At 58.8% G+C, this 22,078-nt stretch overlaps 1 protein-coding gene across 1 annotated transcript in view; it reads left to right on the top strand.

The window, feature by feature from the left end:
- The first annotated feature begins 7,262 nt into the window (after positions 1 to 7,262).
- Positions 7,263 to 22,078, top strand: part of NKAIN1 (sodium/potassium transporting ATPase interacting 1) — a 42,618-nt gene continuing 27,802 nt past the window's right edge. The window contains exons 1-2 of the mRNA XM_076357409.1: positions 7,263 to 7,334; positions 7,477 to 7,725. Of these exons, the coding sequence (XP_076213524.1) occupies positions 7,672 to 7,725 (54 nt within the window). The 5' untranslated portion in view covers positions 7,263 to 7,334; positions 7,477 to 7,671. The remainder of the gene's footprint in view (positions 7,335 to 7,476; positions 7,726 to 22,078) is intronic.

The raw sequence follows: 22,078 nt of genomic DNA, 5'->3' as shown, positions 1-22,078 counted from the left end.
GCTCCAGGTTCAAATCCAGGGAAGATCAGCTTCACCGGAGCGGGTCTGGCCCCTGTCAGCTGCCAATGTCCACCTCCTGTCATTCCCCCGATGCCCAGCGGGAACGGCAGGCAGGAGCCGGCAGGAATGGCTGCTGCAGGCCCGGGACTCCGTGGTCATCCCTGTGCTGCTGCCCTCGATGGCCGTCTGTCCCCGTGGGGGGAACCGTGCACGGCTGGAGCCAGGCGTCGGGGAGGTGATGGTGCAGACACGGGAAGACCCATCTCCAGATCACGGTGAATGAATGTGTCTGAACGCAAACAAATCACCCTTCAGCTGAAGAGGCGGGCAGAGAGAGCTGGAGGCAGGGGGAAGATTTATTTTTAACTCTGCAGAGTATTAAATAACGTGCCCTGAAACGCATGTAAATGAGAGCTGGGACTCCAGCCGGGAGCACCGCGATTCAGGACCAACCTCCCCGGACCCACGGGAGCAGGAGCCCTGCGCCCGGGGACCGACACCGCGTCTCTGTCCCCTCAGCGAGGGCTGCCGGGCAAGGAGGGTGCCAGCACATGGATTTAGTGCTTAATTAGACCCTGTTACAATCCTCAGGGGTTTATGGTTTTATTTGAATATATGCCCAAGTGTCAGAGGGAAGAGAGACTCCTGGGGCTGAGCCAGCGGTGCCAGGATGATAACCCTGCAGTTTACTGAATCTTGCTTGTTTGAAAGAAGGAAAAAAGGATTGGTTTCTTTTCCTAATTCCCAACCCAGAAACCTGCAGGGAAGCGAGGGAGCGGCATCTCTCTCCCCCTGCCCCGAGTCCTGGAGGGTTTTGTTGGGCAGCGGTTGCTGCGCCCAGGGGTCCAGCAGAGCCTGGGTGTCCCATGCAGGATGCTCAGCAGCTGGCAGCTCCCAGCATCGGGCAGTGGGGGCTGGATGGATCCGCAGCCCACCCAGGGGCAAGCGGGTGTCACACCCTCTGCCCCCGGACACCCCTCCATCGCGTCGGCACGGTCGTCTGTGGAGCTGTGACCCAGATGGGGGAAATGATCCGGTTTAACGCTAAATCCCCCGGCCCCGAGGGAGCAGCCGGGCAGATCGAGCCAGGCACTGGGGCAGGCGGCCGGTTTGCTTTGAGGGCATCTCCCTGCTGCATGCACCGCTGCCACCCGAGCACTAGCAAACTCGCCGCAGCAGTGAGTGCTCAGCCCAGCTTCCCAGGCAGGTCCTTGCGCCCGTCCCCGTGCTGCAAGATAAATCTCTGTTCCCCAGCGCCGGGGAACCTGCAGACCAAAGAAACATCGGATGGCAACGGAGGGTGAGGAGGGAGACGTGGGCGGTCGCAGCTCTGAGTTACCGCTGCCAATTACTGTCCACAATTAGGGCCGGATCGATGCCCACCCGCCTGCGTTGGTGATGGGTTGGACCATGCGCCGACGTCCCAGCCCCTGGGGAGAGCCTGAAAGTTGTTTTAGGAGAGGCACCTACCTGCTCCTAACGGGACACGTGTTCAGTGGATCGTAACTACGGCACCGTCGGGACAATTTGTGGATATAATGTAATTTGCTGTGGGGTGGTGCTTGGAGCTGAGCAGGTTTAATGCTGTGCAGAGCCTCACTGGGCATCGGTGAGCACAGCCGGCCCCGTGCCGCCTTCCCTCAGGCCCAGCCTTCCCCTGCGCTTGCTGCCGGGCCGTGGAGGCTGCCGGGAGAGCCGGGCACCCACCATGGGGGGCTGGCGCCCGCCACGGGGGGCTGGCGCCCGCTGCGGGGCTGGCTGGCACAGGACCATGACAAATCCTTGCTGTGCAAAGTGAGTACTGCAAGGCTGCGCCCTGCGTGTACATACATGTACGTACAGGCACACACAAGCACACGCATGCACAAGCCCATGCACACGCGTGCACGCACATGCATGTACACATGCGCGTTTGTGCACGTACATACACATACACGTGCGTGCGCACACACGCGTGCACATACACACATGCATACACATGCTCACACAAATGCACTCACATGCGCGCAGCTACATGCACACAGGTGCAAACATGCACACACGCATGCACACACGCATGCACACTCACAGCCACATGCACAGGCACACACGCACCCGCACACATGCACCCGCATGTACCCACGCACCCCCGCACCACCCCCCCCGTACACTGCCAGGGCCAGCACCGCCACCAGGCCTCGGGGACAGGGCGATGCCCCGCACTGGGCAGCAGAGCATCGGGGGGCGTTTGGGGCCGGGCAGCCCCAGGGGCCATCTCCCCCCGGTTCCCGGCCGCTGCTGGCTGCACCCGGGCGAGCACGGGCCCCTCTTGGCTCCTGTCCCACGCCGGAGCCTCGCCAGCTCCGGGGCATCGCAGCAGCAAACCGTTAAAGGCAAAATCTGAGCACAGAGAAAATTGTTTTCTTAAACAGGTTTATTCCTCCAAGGCAGGTATTTGCTTGAGAGATTTCCACTATAAATTAAATGTGTCCCAGGATCCAGATAAAAGGCCTCTGTGCAATAGAGATGCTCCGGCGGGGGGCTGCTGGCTGCTTCCCAGCCTTTCGGTGGGGACCAGGGGGGACGGGCAGTGACCCCTTGACATGGCCCCACGTGGCTGGCCCCACCGTGGTCCCCATCCTCATCCCCATCGCGGTCCTTGACCCTTCGGCAACGCCAGCATCAACAAGCGATCCCAGCCGGAGGCGGATGCGGTAATCAGAGCACCCCGGCATGGTGCGGTGGGCCAGATCCTGCGCTGGGTGCTGGCGATCCCCATGCTGGGCACAATGGGGGCATCACCGGGAGGTCCTGGCTCAGCCAAGGGCAGCCCTGGCCCTGCCACCCCCTCTAATTACCTCCCTGTCCTTCCTCCAGCGCTTTTTCCCACCTTTCCCACTGCTGCTCAGAGGCTTCTAATGAATTTTGATAGTTACAATAAGCAAGTGATAATTTCTAAAAGAATGGAAAACAATTATTTGCTCTGTTGGGGGATTAGATGATATTTAGTCTCTATTTAATGGAAAACTAATTAAATTACACGAGCAAGTGAATAGAAATTTTTTGTTAATTATGAATTTTGCGTGCTACAAAGGCTAAATGATGATGGATTCTGTAATCTGCCGCGCTTTTCGCTAGACGCTGAGATAAGATGACAACTGAGAAAGAATGGCGTGAATGCATTTTAATTTCTGTATCGATTCAATAACAGCCGGCTGAACAGCGATCCATTAACGGTGATCTGCGGGAGCTGACGTTGATTGGCAGGCTGATGGCTAATTATGTTAAAATCGGGGAAGGGTTGGTTAAATAGATGTGTTTATTGCTGGAGGTGGTTGGGGAAGTCGCTTTGGTTTGCTTTGCTCCATCGCGGCCCTTCCCTTGGTCCCTGCGGGGCTGGGCGGGTGGAGGATGCCCTGCGTGGGCTGACACGAGGTGCCCCTCGGGGCTCTGAGTCGCTGGGGTTTGGGGCTGCTCCCAGGTGAGGCGAGGAGGGAGGGGTTCGGGGCCAAGGCCAGCAGCAGAGGTGCTGGGTGTGGGCTGGTGTCCGGCACCCCCAGCACGAGCCCGATACCCAGATTTGGGCTCCCCATCACAGAGAGCATCCCTGATCCCAGGGATGGAGCATCCCGTACCCCAGGGCCACAGCATCCCTGACCCCAGGGCCGACCCCAGGGCCGGGGCATTTGTGACCCCAAAGATGGAGCATTCCTGACCCTGGGACCAGGATGACCCCGTCCCCAGGCTGCTCTGTCCCAGCGCAGCCCAGAGGAGCCATGTCCATCCCTGCCACCTGCTCCAGCCCGGCTGCCCCATCGCAAGGTGCTGGGCTGCACCTCGTCACCTTCTCCCTCGCGCTTACAGGGCTGCTCTGCCACTCCGGCCGCTGGTTAATTAGGAGCTCGTTAACATGAATCCCGGAGACCTTCATCCCTTCAGCAGCAAAGGTTTGTGTATCATGGCCCCTCAGCCAAAACCCAGCCGCCCATCAGCCTCTGGAGGGATTTAGCCTGAGCCAAGCGCAAACCCCATCCCCGTTAAGGGAAATTACCCGGCCGGCTTAATTATGCATGACCTGTGCTGATGATTTGCACGTATTTACCCCGCACTGATTTACATAACGCATCAGAATAAATATCTTTTCCCTGTCACCATAACCCGGATAGATGGGGCCCCTTCGAAGATTTCTTTGCCAATAAACATGCCAAAAATCATCATTTTGTCTTGTTCTGACGACTTAGTGCCGTTAATTACTGCCTGAGTGGGTAAAAGATGCTCGTGAGTCCCCTTGGCTTTGTCTCTGCAGGCAGCTCGCTCCGAATCATCACCAACCCCAGACAATGGTTTCAGCCCAAGAGAAGGAAAAAAAATCAACCCCAAGAGCCCAGGAGGAAAAGAAGGAAAAAAAACCCCAACTCCAACGCCAGGGCTCGGGGCTGCGCAACTGCGATGTCCCTTGTGTGTTTTCTATTAACCTAAAACCTCCTTTTTTTCCTGGTTTTGCCTTTTTTAAGGCAGCAGACAGCATTCCCAACACGGTTTGGCCCGCAGCAGCTTTGCGCCTGCTTCTTCCCCCAAATAACTATTTGCTGGCTGCATTGGGAGCGTTGCTGATGCTCATCCTGGGGCGGTATATTTTATTTTTTGGCGCCGTTTGGAAACACTGAATAATTCTGGTGTTGGATACAAGTGCCCAAAGCCCTGGTGTCCCAGCAGGTACCCGGCTCTACACGGTGCACCCCTGCCTGCGGCCGAGGGAGGGGAGCAGGAGTTGCCAGTGGTGTGATTTCTTTCTGCTGCAGAATTTTTTTTTGGCGGGGGAAAAAAAGGAAAAAAATAAACCCCCGCAATCCCTGTGTTGGTTTTCTTGAGCAAAAAATAGACATTTTGGGGTAAAAATATCAGTTTAGTGAAAAAAACCTATTTCCATGTGTTCTGTTTATACCCCTGGCAGAGATCTCTCTCTGGCATAAGGATACAGGCAGTTTTTGCTTAAAACACTCCTTTTTGGTGGAAGGAGATGATTTTGTGTACCCGGGAAAGCGATCCCACCTGGCTCCTCCTGCTCTGGGGACGATTAAACCTCCGTAATTTTGGTCATCTGAGTTTTTTCTTGCAAAAAACCGTAAAAGCCAGGGGTTGCGGGGTCTGGAGGGTGGCAGGTTACGAGCGGAGCAAAGACAAAATGTTGGGCTCCTTTCCCACCCACTCGTAAATGAAGTTATCTCCTCGCCTTCTAGGGAAGCGCCTTGACATGCTATATTGACCCTTTTTAATCTAAAATTGATTCCTCGCGAAACTCCACCTGGTCGAGAGCCAGGCAGGGTCCTGGCGCCATTCTAGCGGTTTTCATTATTTCACCTCAGGGCGTTTTGCTTTTCTCTGGTATTTTTTGGAGCTGACGGGGGAGGGTTGAGCTCAGTGGGTTTGCCCAGCCATTGCCAAGAAGCTACGGGCCGGTTGGGTCCTCATCTTTTTTTGACCCGTGGGGTGAAACCGGTCCCTCTGCTCCGGGTTTCTGCTGTGCTTAAATTCCAGAGGAGCCCACAAGCTCAATCCTGGAGGTGAGTCTGGTCCCTGCCCCTTACGCACCCAGATAACCCCTGGGAGCCTGGGACACCTCTCCCCATGGGATGAAGGTGATGGCACCTCTCTCAGGCTCTTGGTGAGGACCTGGAGATGATGGAGCCAGGAGCACTGGGGGTGATGGAGTCAAGCCCACAGTGGGGGTGTCAGAGGGCAGCCAGGTCCACGGGTGGGATCCTCGGCAGCCTGCACGGCGAGGCGTGGGCATACGCAGGGCTGGTGGAGGTTGCAGCTCACCGTGCACTCACTTAACCGGCCTGAGACAGCATGGAATAAATGCAGAGGTCCCCGTGTTTCAAACACCCACTGGCTCAGTCTGGGTTCAACCACCTCTCCCAGGACCCCTGGTTAAGAGCATCACTTGGTGAACCCACTGCATTTTTGCGGCATGGTTTTTGCCTTCGTGGAAGCCAAGTGTTTTCTGCGAAGCCCCGTCCTTCAGCCATGCGTGGGCCTCCCAGAATGCTTCTGGGAGCACAGAACAGATGGGAGGGAGAGAAATTCCCACCATGGAGGATGAAGGAAAAGCTCCAGGTGTGGTAGGTGCTGTAGGCTGGTCCCAGCAGTGCACGGGGATGTGTGGTCTGGCTGGGCCCTTGCAAGCTTGGATGGGCCGGGTTAGACCATGGCCAGACCGACACTTGCACACAAATGCATCTGTAAGGTTGCAGCCCCTCGGATCCCGTGCAGAACTACTCTGACACCTAAGAGTGAGTGGAGCTGGTTTAGGAGATGCTTCCTTATAAAAATTAGGGCTGAGGATTAAGAAATCATGGAACTGAAAAGCAGCGAACTGTTCCCAAGTCCTTCTGCTGGGTGGCATTTCAGAAGGAGGCTTCTAAAGCACTGGAAAAGCAGTATCCCGGTTATTCCTTGGTAGATGTGCACTCTCCGATCCCCCTGAAGGTGTGCTGTGAAAAAAGAACAAAGGCGAGCCGGGTGGGTGGTGGTTAGGGGCCATACCATGCCAGCTCTGTCTGCACCCACCTCCTTGCCCAGACCTGCTGGATTTGAGCCTGCGAGCCCTCTGGGAGCAGAGACCCAAGGCCAGATGGCTGGGTGCTGTCTTGCCTCTGGCCAGCGGTCACTCCCGGCCCTGGAGCCGTGTGTGCTGGGCTGTGGAGCAGGGCTCTGCAGGGGGATCTTGGGGGTTTTCCTCCCAGGACTGGGCCATCTGTCCTCCCTGCAAGCCCAGCTGCTGCCCTGGCAGGGCCACCCCAGGGAGCCCCCAGAGGAGGTGGCTGCGGGGTCCCTGTGCTGCGGGTCCAGGCACCACCCTTGGGCCGCAAGGCCGAGGGAAGGAGGAGGGCAGCAGCTCACCAGCCCTTTGCATTTGCAAATCGCCGGGATTTAACCCGGCCCCACCTGGCTCCGGAGGGGAAAAAAAATAAACATAATAATCTGCGATTAAAAAGACAAATACTGACGATAACGAAAGGCGGGCGCGACCAGGAGCCGCGCCTGCCGCCGGCTGCGGCGAAAGGGCCGCGCTGCCCGGCGCCCCCGGAAGCCGCCAAGGGCTCGGCGCGGCGCGGCGTGCCCGGCCTCGCCTCCCCCCCGCCCGGCCGCGCCGCCCGCCGGGCCCCGCCGGGAGCGCGTCTCGCCTTGTTCCGGCGGCCGCGGCCCGCCCTGCCCGGCGCGCCCCCGACCCCACCCGCCGCCTCCTCCCCGCCCGCCCCCGGGGCGCGGAGCGCGGCTGTGCGGGAGAGACAATAGAGGGGCCGGGCAGGCTCCGCGCAAACCTGCGCGCCCCGGGGATGGATGGCGAGGTGTGCGCGGCCCCGGGGTCCCTGCACCGGGGGATGGGGCTGTAGCGGGCTCGGGGGGAGCGGGGCTCGGGGGGGGGGGAAGGCGGAGAAGGGGGGCGATGCCCCTGTCTGAGCCCAGCCCGCCTCTGTGCTAACCTGGCAGGATGCGGGAGACGGCAGGGCTGCTGTGAAGAAAGTACTGGGGCTGGCCGGAGGCTGGAGAGCGGGACATGTTGCTGGTGCCCCCCTGATGCTCCGCGGGTGGCGGCTCTGCTGGCGAAGGGGAGGCTGGTGAGGAGCTGGAGGACGGCGACGCGAGGCCACGGTGGGGGAAATCCGAGGCTCCGGCTGGGAAACCATGGGGAGATGCAATGGGAGATGTACGCTGGTCGGATTCTGCTGCCTGCAGCTGGTAAGGCGAGGGGCCGTCTGCGCTCATCAGCATGCCGGGTTGTGCTTTGTGCGAAATGTTGGCTGTCACCGTTACCCACTCCGTCTCGGCGGTGACCTTGCTGTGGGACCAGCTTGGGGATGCTTCACTGCCACCAAAAAAAAAAAAAAAAAAAAAAAAGAAAAAGAAAAAATAATAATCAAGGAGGACGAAATGCCACCCTCGTCCCCTGCCTCAGCCCAGCGCTGGCTGGAGTTGCGGCTGGGGAGATGGATGCGAACCAGTTCCCTGTGCTGTCAGCGCCTGGGGATGCGTCTCCAGCAGGTGTGAGCTTTGTTTCCAACTGCAATCTCTTTCCTCCGAGTTCGCTCCCGCCGGCGGTTTCCCATCCTGGTGGCTCCAAGGATGTTTCTTGGGGTGCTGGTCCCCCGAGTCGGGGCAAGAGGGAAACTTGGAGCCACTGCCAGCACTTTGTAAACTCTCCTGCTTTTGAGCGGGACCCGTCTGCCCACGGCCGGGGGACGCTGCGATGTTGGGGCAGAGAAGGGAGAGGTTTAATTTTAATAGGATTGTCGGTCTTCGTAATAATTAGGTGCCGTGCTTGCCACCGCCCGCAAATCAATCTTCATCAGGCTGCTGACAGAGGGGCAGGCGAAGGGACTGTGCGGGGTATTCAGGGGGGTTTCTGCTAAAACCAGCACCGAGGAGGTTGCGATTAATTATCCCGGCCGGGTGGTTCGTTAACGGAGAATCAGCATTCTACAACTTGCCTCCGTGGCCATGCCGGGGCTCATCGTGGCGAGAAAAACGAGGGGGAGATTGCCAAAACGCGTGGCGGTCAGCCCATGGTGTCCCCAGGGACTGGGAGGGGGTGATGGGGTGGATGGAGGCAGCGATGGAAACGGGCTCCAGATCCGCTCTGGAGATGATGATGGCATCCTGCTGACGGGCACTTTCTTCCTGGCGTTGCTCTTGTTCATTCTCCATCCTTCGGAAGGCAGTGAGCAGGGAGGGGTCCCCACTTTTGGATGGATGGGGGGACCCGGCTTTCCTGGGGGGACACGGGAAGCTTCGAAGCCGGTCCTCGACCCCGGGGAGCAGAGCCACGGTGGGCTGAAGTCCTGCCCTTCCCAGCGGGAATGGCCTCTTGTGTCCCCAAATGTCCCCCTGATTCGGTCTGTAAAGTCTTGCTCTGCGCTTCGCTCACCTTCCCCCTTGTTCAGGATAAATCTGACGGGTGTTTTCCAGGTGTGTGGGAGTTTCCTGGCTTTCAGTCACTTTTTTTTTTTTACCACTCAGCTCCCAAACAGGTTTGTTGGCATTTATTCCCTGAGATATCCCAGATCCGAGAGATTTTAATCTATTTATTTTAGGGGAAGAACTGAATCGGTGTGAGCTCCCGGGCTGGGAGAGCAGCTCCTGCTCGCACCCAGAGAAACTTTGTGCTGCAGATTGGGGTCAGGCTTTCCTGACGCCCTGTGCGTCCTGGTGCTGCTGGCATCCCCAAAGGCTTGGCTCTGGAATTGTCTCTTACCGGTGGCCTTTCCACCCCAGGCTCACCCCGTACCCCAACTCATCCCCTCCTAGCCTCCAGGATGCTTTCCCAAGCTCATTCCCAGCTCCGGAGGCAGCAGTTTGCATCCCGCCGGCCGTGGGGAGATGTTCCCCCGTAGCACCCCATCCCACAGCAGTGGCACCCACCAGCCCCATGGGGAAAAGGTGCTGCTGGGTGCCCTGCACTGGGGTGGGGGGGTCTGGGTGCTCACATGGAGCCCTGGGCTGAGCCAGCCCCGAGGCGGGGGAGGTGGTGGGTGCCATCAGGGTGTCCCCTTGGGTAACCGAGGCCAATATTCATCCCCGAGGTGGTGTGGCCGGGGCGGGCAGACCAGGCGGTGCTGAGGTTTGGGAGGGGATGATGGGGAGTGGGGATGATGCCTGACCCCAGCTCTGCGCCTCTCCTCCTCTTCGGCTGCTCTGTGCCACCCCTGACATGGAGACGGCACCACGGGGCTCGTGTCCCCTGGTCCAGGTAGCCCCGATGCCTGTCCTGGACCCTCTGCACTATGGGGGGGGACAGCCGTGCTCCCAGTGCCCCCAGCCACTGGGGTGGGGTTGGACTGGTGTGTGCTGGGGCTGCCTGGGAAGCCATGCCCCATTGCTGTGGGGTCAGCTTGTGCCAACAGCGAGCCTGCTAAGCACGCTTGCCAAACCTCATCACTGGCTAGCCCGTGCCTCAGTTTCCCTTAAACGAAGCAGCGGGGGTCAGCCTGCCCCGGGGTGAGGCCACCATCTCCAGCTGGTCCTCGCTGCCGGGCCACCTTCCCACAGGCACCTTCCCGCAGCTCCCCAGGTGCTGCTGTGACCCCACGGGCACCTTCTCACGTCCCCGCTGGTTTCCCCAGTATTTGCAACCTGGTCGCCGGGGGATGCGCCCCTGGTCCCTTGTCTGTCCCCCCCCCCAGACATGGGAGAGGCTCGTGGTGGCAGGGTGCCGGTGTGCTGCTGGCACCCACTGGGCACAAGGTCCACGTGCAAGGTCCCCCATGCTGAGGTGGGAGAAGGCAGGTCCTGGTAGGAGAGGCAACACGCCCTGCCTGGTGCAGGCAGAGCCCTGCCTGCTCCACCCCGCGCAGCCCAGACCTCGGGGCAGCGGTTGCGCCTGAACCAGTTTGAGAAACTGGTTTTCGGGCCGTGGCATGGCAGGGAGCCCGGGCAGCAGCTTTGGAGCATCCAAATATCCTATAGGCTCCTTCTCCACCGCTCGACGAGGCGATGCTGCAAGCGCTGGGTGTCTCCATTCCCAGGGGACAAGCAGCACCTGCCAGATTTGGCCTCCATTTATGTTTTTCTCCGGAAAAAACCCAGGGATCCAGTTGCCAGACACCCACTGGCCCTGCCGCACCTCAAGAGGGGCTGCCGGGAGATATTTATGCTGATGAGGTGGGATGAAATCAAAAACTCTCAGGTTTTTGCTGGTCCTCCGCATCATCTGGGAGATGAATAACTGGCTGAGGGGTTTCGCGGTGGCTTAGTAAACCTTTCTCTGGGATGCCCATTGTTGTCGGGAGGATTTATCTTTTCATTATGTGAAGGTGAGAGCTGCTGAGGTGGTTGGATGGAAAATGAATCTGGAGCTGATACTGCCCCACTCGCCACTGCCAGCATGGGCGCGGGGGTGTGAGAGCCGCAAGCCATGACTCTTGTTAACTCTGAAGCCTAGTGGTGTCGGTTGCAGATCAGGACAGCCGTGCTGCTTTAGGGGGGTGTACCCAACCTCAGAAGCAGTGATATGGGATATCAGGATGTGGACTGCTGGACGCTGAGGTCTGGCTGGATCCGGCTGGCTGCTGTCAAGCGCCCCTTGGCCGTCCTACTCTGTACCCTGCGGGATTGGGGCCATGCTCAGGCACCGGCTGTGGGGCAGGCTTGCTCGAGCGGGCTCCTTCTCTATCCCAAAGTGGTGACCCCATTGTCTCCCCCTGTGGCGTGGGGCTCATCAAGGGGTGGGATGCAGCTCCAGCCCTGGAGCCGGGTGGGGACAGGAGGTGCCCAGCGGTCCCACCTCCGCCTGGCGGAGCTCGGCATCGCTCTGAACTGGGGTTTCATTTCCTTCTTTGTTTCTCTCCTTCTCCTTTAATTGGCTGGAAAAGCAAAGCTCAGTTGGCACCTCCCGCCCGGCTGAGCCTGCTGGAGCCTGCTGGGCTGGCGGCGTGCGGTGCCATGCCGCGCTGTGCCACGCCGTGCCGGCACTGGCATCCTTCCTCCTGCAGCCTCCCCAGGGTTGGGGTGCAGGGAGAGGGGCCGCGGGTCCATCCCATCCTGCCTGCCAAGCCATGGCATTCGCACGGGGCACCAAGAGCCTCCGGGATGCGACTTCCCATCGCCGAGCCTGGAGAAGGAGTTAGTGGGGTCGGCTTAACGAAGGATGGGCGAAGGGAGTGGATGGTCCCATCCCCTGCATCTCTCAACACCCACCAGCCCTAGGTGACATCCCCTTCCCCAGCGGGACCCCACTGCTCCCTCAGGGGCTTCATGGTCCTGCCATCCCCTGCCGTCCCCATCACCCCTCCTGCCCTCATTTGCCTGGTTTTGGCCACCAACCCTCCAGCTCCGGCACCGGCGAGAGTCAGCCGTCCGTGACATCTGCCGGCATCTTTTGTCCTCGCACGGTTCCCATCGTGCCCGATCCCTGGCGCGGGGACGGCACGAGGACAGCGGGGCCAGAGCTGCCCCCGGCCACCTTCCCACCGCCGGGGAAGGGGGAAAGGAGCCCGGGCTGAACTCTGGATGGGGGTTTTCAATTACACAATTAAATGCACAATTAGATATAATTACCAGCGCTCAGAAGGCGCGACTGTTCATAATAGGCATGTAATCTACCGCAGTCACTGTTTATACTGCTCGGCTCCGCTCCCTAATGATTATGGAAAGCTTTCACATTTGCATGGTTGCCATGGAAATGGGGGGCTGACAGAGGCATCAGGGATGGCGAGCCCCTCGTTCCCCCGCACCCCACCTCCGCGGGATGGGACACGATGGGTGCGGTGATGCCTCCGTGCCTGGGGATGCTGCGGGGCAGTGGGTGCTGGCGTGGAGGGATGGGGATACTCCGGGGATGGGCAGCGCCGAGGATCCAGAAACAGCACCGAGGTGGGAACTGCCTGTGTTAGAGGCATGAAAAACCCCAGCGCACCTTGTCACCTCCCCGGGTGACCACCCCAAGAGCCACAGGAGGGACCGCGGGTGCGGGTGGCCGTGGAGAAGCATCCCGGCCTGGTGAGACCTCCGCGTGGACGTGCACATCCTCCGGTGCATCCGCATTATTCACAGGCAGAGCTTTGCTTGACAGGCTGCTATAAAGGTTTATTGGTGCGCATTTGGGAAGGCAGAGCGTTACAGCTCGCAATTAAAACCGCGATTAAAGTGCAGTACGTCTAAATTTGCAGGACCAGCTAATGTGCACCCAAGAGTATTAACGAGACGGGTTGAAGAACTCTCTAAATCATACATGCCAGTTGGTAACAGAGCTGGGAGCAATGGGGACTGGAAAATAAATGTCTCGGAGGGCTGGGTTGTAGAGAAAATAAAGAGGATGAGCCAGAAAACAGCCTGGCCCAACATCGAAGCTGTGAGAGCACGGGAAGGAAAGGTTGATGCACAGTGTGATCAGCAAAGCCTGAAAAGCTGGTGGCCTAATTGATGTCTGGGAAAATGAGTCTCGTCCAGCCAAACTTGATCTTGTTTCTTATTGAGCTCACAAGTTTGGCTGCTGAAAGGGACTGAGCTGCCATAATAGTGTTTAGATGCCGATAAGCAATTTGATTTGATCCCAGGTGGCTTTCTGTTAGGAAAAAAATTAGCGCTATAAAAAATCAATGATGCTCATTTCAGTAATAGAAAGGAGAGCAGGAATAAAATCATCGCCGGAGAAAACGTGCGGACCGATGGGAAGGTGGCGAGCATCGCCTGGCACAGGGCGGGTCGGGGACGGGCCCCCCGGTACCGCATCCCTGCCAGCCCATGGGGCAGCCGGGTCTCCCATCCCAAAATACATCGCCAAGACACCGGGAGGGGATCGGAGGAGAGATCCGAGGTTGGAAGATGCGGCAAAGCGGCCTCTTGAGAAGCTCAGTCTCTGTGGCTGGTCCGAGAGAAGACAGGGAGGAAGAAGAGATTCCTGGTACCGACAGACCTTAATGCGGGAGAAATAAGGCAAAGGGAGCATTTTTGGGGGAGAAAAGAGACTTTTTAGGCACGAAGGGGATTAACCTCAGCAAGAAATTACCTCCAGGTGTGACGGCTTTTCCCGGCTGCCTTTGGCCAATGTTTGCCCTGGGCTCGATGCTGGCGGCCGGCTCCGTGCATCCCTGGGGGATGCGGGGGACTGCAGGGACGTCTCCACGCCGGTGACAAGTGGCTGCGTTTGGGAGGTGCCGAGCGCCCTGGGTTGTGTATCAGCAGCAAACCGGTTGGTTTTGCTGCGGGAACTCGCTGCTTGTGGATCGATGAATATCTCAGCCGAGCTCCTCGTGGCTTTATTTGTTTGCAGATTCAGAGCCCCGGGGGATGCTTTCCCCCAGCCCGTAAGCACCAATGGCTCCCACCACTTTTTCCTCCTGCAGTGGAGCTATGGGCTCCTCTCCCCCCGGTTTCTCCGGAGAGAAAGCACAGGGAGGACCTGGAGGGGCTGAATAATTGAGCAGGGAGAAGGATTCAGGGCTCAGATGGTTCAAAACTCATCGCGGAGAAATTCAATTCCTGATGGGAATCCTACATCCCTTTCTGGGACCCAGAGCTGGCGCTGAGCCCGCGGCGCTGCCAGCCCTGCACTGATCCTGCTTCACCCACAAACGTCGATACGGCGGTGGGTTGTGGCTGTTGGGAGGATGCTGGGTGCAGGCACCGGGGTACCAGCATCCTCCCAGCCTTGCACCGATGCTCTGGGGCTGGAAAAGGGCTCTGTAACCTGGCAGCCGTTGCACATCACCCTGGGGAGCGGGGTTCTGCCGGCATCGCCTCCCTCCACGGGGCTGGGGACCCCTTGGGGTGCTGCAGCCGTCGCTGGGTACCGAGGCTTGGGGGGATATCCTTATGGAAAGGGGATATCCTTATAGAAAGGGGAGAAAATGGCCAGGAGCACATGGCAGGGATGAAAGACCCACAAAACCCTAACGTTCCCGGCAGCGCCGGCCACACGTCTTAACAGCTCCTCCAGCGCCAGCCGGCGAGATGCAGGTTATTACGTATTGATCGCTGTGGCGCCTGGCCAAGCCGAGCTGCAGGCGGGCGGGCGGCTTCAGACCGGCGGTCCAGGCTGTATCCCCACCCCTCATCCTCCTGGGATGCCTGGGGATGTCCTTGTCCCCATCGCAGCGTGGAGCTGGGGGCGGTTTTTGGCTGGAAGTGGTGGAGTGTTGGGGATTGCGTGGGGAGAAAATATCCTGCCCAAAGCGCGGGGGGATGCTCGGAGGGGCAGAGGGGCTCAGGATGGGCCCCTTGGTGTCTTTTTTTTCTTCCCCCCATTTGAAAGCAGCTATTTATTTCAATTTTCAAAATATGTACGTAACAGCCTGGAAAACTGGAAAGGCAAAGTTGGCAGAGAGCAGCCCTGGTCGTATTTAAACAGGACATTAAACCCCGAGTGGTTTATTAATAAGATTAATAACGGCTCCCATGTGCTTGGCTGGGAAATTTCACCCGTCTTTGGTTTTTGCTCTGCGGCAGAAGGAGATTTGGGGGAGAAAAAAACCAATTGCCCAAGTGCTGCTTCGCCTGCACCCAGATGGGAGCGGCGGGGCAGGATGCGGCCTCTGCCCCAGCCATCCCTCCCACCCCGCCCCGATGGGGGTTGTACACCGGCACGTTTTGCCTTATTATTTAATGGTGATTTTCACAGCCAGTTGCCCCTGTGCCAGGGCGAGAGGTGCTGCAGGGACCCGTGTTGGGGTGATGTTTCCACCTTCCCCATCAGGGATCGGCTGCTGGGAGCCGGCTGGACTCGATGATCTTAGAGGTCTTTTCCAACCTTAATGGTTCTAAGATCAGGCCCGGACCCCTTCCTAGGCAAACATCTCATCCCTGTAGTCCCCAGACAGGGATCGAGCCGTGGGGGCACAGAGCTTTCCAGGGGCTATTTCCCCCAAAAAAATCCTCCCCAGCACCCTCAGCCCTCCCTTCCCCATCAGGGATCGGCTGCTGGGAGCCCGCAGGGAGTCGGGGGGCTCGGCACAGGTCTTGGGGGGCTTGGCACATCCCAGCAACGCTGGGGGGGTGTTTAGGAAGCAGGAGCTTTGAGGAAAGGATGCAGGAGGGTGTGGGATGGGTTTGGAGAGGTAAATGCCAGAGCTACTTGGATGCCCAAAAGCGTGCGAGAAAACACAAGTATTTGGGGAGCTGCGGCGAATCCGGCTGCATCCCCCCGGGGCCAGCGGGACCCTCGAGCTGGGCCGGGGGCTGTTTGCAGCCCATGGCAGGGACTGTTCGGGAATCACCCAAACAGAGGACTTCCCACGCAGCCCTTCGTCACACGCACGTGTGCAAGTTGGTCACCGCGCACGAGCGGTGCCGCATCCTGGCTCCGACCCGGCAGTGGGGACCCGTCCCCTTGGGAGGATGCTGGGGGAGGCGACGCTGCAGCCCCCGGCGCTGAGCACCCCTCGGGCACCCCAGGGGCTGGCGGTGACAACAATGGCACTGCAAAGCCACCGGTGCTGGCTGAGCTGTCGGGCTCGTGGCCTGGCTGTGTCCCGGCACCCTCGTCATCCTCACTGCGCAGACTGGGTGTCATCTAAGCAGAGGACACGGCCACCGTGCCTGGCCTGGGGTCGCAGCTGCGCTGTCACACGCAGGGGACACAACCAGAGGCAGGGCAGGGAGTAAACTCAGGGCTGGCCTGCTGCTTGGCTCTCAGGCTAATCACCTTGATTAGGGCTAATTAGCACTCTGGGTCGCTCTGGTCTCTTCCCATAACCAGATCGATAGTGCAGCCCTTTCCCACCACAGGTGTGCGGGGCAGAGCCCGTGTCCTGGGGACACCAAGACCGTGGCACTGGGGAGCCGGAGAGGAGCCGGGGTGGCGTGGGTTTGCTTCCTTTGGTCTCCTGCTGGGGAGGGAAAACGTGAAGACCTTTGGTGGAAGGGATCTGGGGAGCCAAAGGGCTGGGGGTGGCCCGGCTCTGCCTCGGAGACTGTCCGAGTTTGGGGCTGGAGGGTTGCAGGACGCGTCATGCTGGTGCTGGAGTGGTGTGTCTCTGCCTGGCACCTCATCCCCCGGGCACGCTCGTGCCATCCCGCAGGGATACCCAGGTACAAAGCCCCAGCTGGGAAATGTCTCAGGGGAGAGGAGGATGCTCGGGGTGAGAGTGGAGAGTGCTTGGGGTGAGCATGGAGGATGCTTGGGGTGGGAGTGGAGGATGCTTGGAGTCATAGAATCATAGAATCATAGAATCATAGAATAGTTTGGGTTGGAAGGGACCTCTAAAGGTCATCTAGTCCAACCCCCCTGCCGTGGGCAGGGACATCTTCAACTAGATCAGGTTGCTCAGAGCCCCGTCCAGCCTGACCTGGAATGTTTCCAGGGATGGGGCATCCACCACCTCTCTGGGCAACCTGGGCCAGTGTCTCACCACCCTCAGCGTCAAAAATTTCTTCCTTGTATCTAGTCTAAATCTACCCCCCTTTAGTTTACAGCCATTCCCCCTTGTCCTGTCGCAACAGGCCCTGCTAAATGTTTGCCGCCATCTTTTTTATCAGCCCCCTGTAAGTACTGACAGGCTGCAAGAAGGTCTCCCCAAAGCCGCCTCTTCTCCAGGCTGAACAACCCCAACTCTCTCAGCCTTTCTTCATAGCAGAGCTGTTCCATCCCCCTGATCATTTTCATGGCCCTCCTCTGGACACGCTCCAACAGGTCTGTGTCTGTCTTATGCTGAGGGCTCCAGAGCTGGACGCAGTGCTGCAGGGGGGGTCTCACCAGAGTAGAGGGGCAGAATCCCCTCCCTCGCCCTGCTGGCCACGCTGCTTTGGATGCAGCCCAGGACACGATTGGCCTTCTGGGCTGCGAGCGCACATTGCCGGCTCATGTCCAGCTTTTCATCCACCAGTACCCCCAAGTCCTTCTCGGCAGGGCTGCTCTCAGTCCCTGTGTTGATGCCGGGGGTTGCCCCGACCCAGGGGCAGGACCTTGCACTTGGCCTTGTTAAACCTCATAAGGTTCACATGGGCCCACTTCTCGAGCTTGTCCAGGTCCCTCTGGATGGCATCCCACCCCACAGGTGTGTCGACCACACCACTCAGCTTGGTGTCATCTGCCAACTTGCTGAGGGTGCACTCGATCCCACTGACTATGTCATTGATGAAGATACTAAACAGTACCGGTCCCAGTACGGACCCCTGCGGGACACCACTCGTCACCAATCTCCATCTGGACATTGAGCCGTTGACCACCACCCTCTGGATGCGACCATCTAACAATTCCTCACCCACCAGACAGTCCACCCATCAAATCCATACCTCTCCAGTTTAGAGAGAAGGATGTTGTGGGGGACCGTGTCAAAGGCCTTACAGAGGTCCAGACAGACGACATCTGTAGCCCTTCCCTTGTCCCCTGATGTAGTCACTCCATCATAGAAGGCCACTAGGTTAGTCAGGCAGGACTTGCCCTTGGTGAAGCCATGCTGGCTGTCTCAAATCACCTGCCTGTCCTCCATGTGCCTTAGCATAGCTTCCAGGAGGATCTGTTCCATGATCTTGCCGAGCACAGAAGTGAGACTGACTGGCCTGTAGTTCCCCGGGTCTTCCTTTTTTCCCTTTTTAAAAATGGGGGTTATGTTGCCCCTTTTCCAGTCAGTGGGAACTTCACCGCACTGCCACAACTTCTCAAATGCGATGGATAGTGGCTTAGCAACTTCATCCACCAGTTCCTTCAGGACCCACGGATGGATCTCATCGGGTCCCATGGACTTGTGCACCTTCAGGTGCCTTAGATGGTCTCAAACCTGATGTTCTCCCACAGTGGGCGGCTCTTCATTCTCCCAGTCCCCACCTTTGCCTTCTGCAGCTTGGGCGGTGAGGCTCGAGCACTTGCCTGTGAAGACCGAGGCAAAAAAGTCATTGAGTACCTCCGCCTTCTCCGTGTCCCGGGTAACCAGGCCTCCCATTTCATTCCGGAGAGGGCCCACATTTTCCCTCATCTTCCTTTTATCCCCGACGTACCTATAGAATCTTTTCTTGTTGCCCTTGACATCCCTGGATTTAATTCTATCGGGGCTTTAGCTTTCCTAACCTGATCCCTGGCTGCTCAGACAATTTCTCTGTATTCCTCCCAGGCTGCCTGTCCTTGCTTCCACCCTCTGTAGGCTTCCTTTTTGTGTCTGAGTTTGTCCAGGAGCTCCTTGTTCATCCATGCAGGCCTCCTGGCGTTTTTGCCTGACTTCCTCTTTGTTGGGATGCATCGCTCCTGAGCTTGGAGGAGGTGATCCTTGAATATTACCCAGCTTTCTTGGGCCCCTCTTCCCTCCAGGGCTTTGTCCCATGGCACTCTACCAAGCAGATCCCTGAAGAGGCCAAAGTCTGCTCTCCTCAAGTCCAGGGCAGTGAGCTTGCTGTGCGCCCTCCTCGGTGCCCTCAGGATCTTGAACCCCACCATTTCGTGGTCACTGCAGCCCAGGCTGCCCTTGAGCTTCACATTCCCCACCAGCCCCTCCTTGTTGGTGAGAACAAGGTCCAGCATAGCACCTCTCCTCGTTGGCTCCTCTACCACTTGGAGAAGGAAGTTATCATCGACGCATTCCAGGAACCTCCTGGATTGCTTATGCCCTGCCGTGTTGTCCCTCCAACAGATGTCGGGGTGGTTGAAGTCCCCCATGAGGACCAGGGCTTGTAAGCGTGAGGCTGCTCCTGCCTGTCTATAGAGGGCCTCATCTGCTCGGTCTTCCTGGTCAGGTGGCCTGTAGCAGACCCCCACCATAATGTCACCTCTCCCTGCCTTCCCTTTAATCCTGACCCATAAGCTCTCGGTCGGCTCCTCATCCATCCCCAGGCAGAGCTCCAGGCACTCCAGCTGGTCACTGACATAGAGGGTGACACCCCCTCCTCGTCTCCTCTGCCTGTCCTTCCTAAAGAGCCTGTATCCCTCCATCCCAACACTCCAATCACAGGAGCCATCCCACCACGTCTCTGTGATGCCAATAAGGTCGTAGCCCTGCAGGCGTGTGCACGTCTCTAACTCCTCTTGTTTATTCCCCATGCTACGTGCGTTTGCATAGAGGCATTGAAGTTGGGCCCCCGATGAAGTGTCTTACTGGCTGGAGTTCCTTTGTGCTGCTCTTCAGGCGCTCTCCTGCTGACCTGTGTTCCTTCTCCAGGCTCTGGGCATCTATTGCTGGCCCTGGCATCAAACTGGTAGGAGTGGGATGGGTTGAGGTTCCCCTCCCCCGGCATCTCTAGTTTAAAGCCCTCTTCACCAGCTTGGCAAGCCTATGACCGACGATGCTCTTCCCCTTCTCTGGCAGATGGATCCCGTCAGCCCCCAGGAGACCAGGTTCCTCAAAGCGAGTCCCGTGGTCTAAGTAGCCGAACCCCTGGCTGTGGCACCAGTCCTGTAACCATTTGTTGACTCGCCAGATTCGACTGGCCCTTTCAAACCCCTTCCCTTTGACTGGCAGGATTGATGAAAAAACAACCTGCGCTCCCCAGTCCCTTACCGCCGCTCCCAGGGCTCTGTAGTCCTTCTTGACAGTCCTCAGACTGCTCCTGGCTGTGTCACTGGTGCCCACGTGAAACAGCAGCAGCAGATAATAGTCAGTGGACTGTACGAGGCTTGGCAGCCTCTCGGTGACATCCATGATGTGAGCCCCCGGTAAGCAGCACGCCTCTCTAGAGAGTGCGTCCAGTCGGCAAACGGGCATCTCCGTACCGCTCAGAAGTGTCACCTACTGCTGTCACCCGTCGCCTTTTCTTAGTGGCGCTGGTTGTTATACGGGGGGCAGATGGGGCTGCACTACTCAGCTCCAGCGCTTCTCCTGGTGTGACGGGACTTTCCTCTTCAGTCTGCAGAGCGGTGAAGCGGTTCTGCAAGGGCACCTCAGGCTTCGGGGGAAGTCTCTTCCTCCTGCTGGCCCTCGCCTTTGCAACCGTCCCTTCTTCTGCATTATTGGCCCCCCCGCTCCCTTCTGCGTGTGCCGCTGGGGGAGTTTTTGGCTGTTTGGCCGTGGGCTGCGGGTCCGCTGCAGACTGCGCTTGGAACCGTCATGGAGGTTGCTCAGGTGGGAGTGGAGGATGCTTGAGGTGAGCGTGGAGGATACTTGGGGTGGGAGCGGAGGATGCTTGGAGTGGGACTGGAGAATGCTCGGGCAGCACAGCGAGGGATGCTGAGGCTAACAGGAGCCCACGCAAAAACCTGTCCGCTCTCTACTTCTGCGCAGTAATGGCTCAGATTAATGGTGGTCCTCAGCTATTGCCTGTAAATGTCAAGCTGATAGTCCTTGTCCCTGTCCCCAGTAATCCCTCGGGGCTCTCTCCTGCACACGCATCCCCCCCTGCTCCTCCACTCCACCAAATGGCCAGGAGCGGTGGGAGGCCGGGCAGCGCGGTGGTGCCAGCCGTGGCCGTGGGGTTCAGCCGGAGTCCCCGCTGCCTTGAACCGCGTCCCCCAGCCCTGGGGAAGGGACCCGGCACCCACCCTGTGGGTGCAGCAGCCAGGCACGGGGCGGGCAGCTTTGCACAAACCCTTTGCAGGCTCTGATTTGTATTTTCTCTTTTTTTTTTCCCCCCTATTTTGGCTCAGGAACCAGCCCTGTCCCCCTTAACCACCCTGGGGGCACGGTGTCCCCATCTGCGCCTCCGGGACTCCCTCCCACTCCTGTCCCCTGCTGTCCTCTCCTCTGCCGCCACTTCCAGCCCATCGCCGGCCAGTTGCCAATTCCCCTCAGCAGCTGCCGGGACTCTCAGGCGAAACCGGCCTTTCCTGGCCCCTTTTTGTAGCATCTGGCACAGTTTTCCCTTGGCTCGGCTCGGGGCAGGGACAGCAGGAGCCCTGTGACGGGCACCGGGATGGCACAGGGCTGGCGCTGAGTCCCCGCGGCGGTGTGGGGACTGCTGGCACGGCGGCTGGTGGGGTGGTCAGAGTGCAGCGAGGTTTGGGGGGGTCTGTGGGTGCCTGTTTGCTCCCCAGGGCTGGAGATGGCACTGGGGGCTTGCTGGAGGGTGGCACATGTGTATCCGTGGTGGCATCCCCCGGCAGCCCCCTGGCCATGGGTACTGCAGCCGGGCTTTGGTGGGGACATCGCGGTGACGATGCTGCGGGGCTGGGACTGGGCATGGAGCTCACGGAGAGCTGGGCTGAGCCCCAAGATCTCGGGGTCCCTGTGCCCAGCCTGGCCGTGCCTCCATCCCCTCCGGCTCCTGGCTCTCCTGCTGCGGCCCTGGACATGGTCACGTCCCCTCGCCTTTTGCTCCTGGGGGACACCCAGGATGTCACCCCCCTTTCCCTTGGGATGGACATGGGACAGAGCCCGGAGGGATGAGGAAGCACGTGCAGGATCAGTGCTGGGACCTGTTTTATTCACTCCTGGGAATTCACATCACGTCTCTGACTCAGCGGCTCCAAACAAGGATTTAATTTGGCGGCAGCAGGCTGGTATTGTTACAACCTGCTTGATAAACACCGATTGATTATTAAAGGCTCTATTTATATTTTTTTTTAATTTTTTATTCCCCCTGTAGCTCAACAGTTGTGTGGGTGATGGTGAGCGGAGGCTGGTGCGGGCTGGGGCAGGTCCCCACGGTCCCTTCCAGCGTGGGGGGAGGACATCCCTGTCCCATGCCTGGGGCCACCAACCTTCCTCGGGCTCCATCTCACCAGATTTTAAGGCAGCCC

Source organism: Aptenodytes patagonicus, chromosome 21 (assembly GCF_965638725.1).
Source record: "Aptenodytes patagonicus chromosome 21, bAptPat1.pri.cur, whole genome shotgun sequence".
Classification (NCBI taxonomy): Eukaryota; Metazoa; Chordata; class Aves; order Sphenisciformes; family Spheniscidae; genus Aptenodytes; species Aptenodytes patagonicus.
The sequence above is the reverse complement of the archived record's forward strand: the minus strand, read 5'-3'. Positions and strand labels throughout refer to the sequence as shown.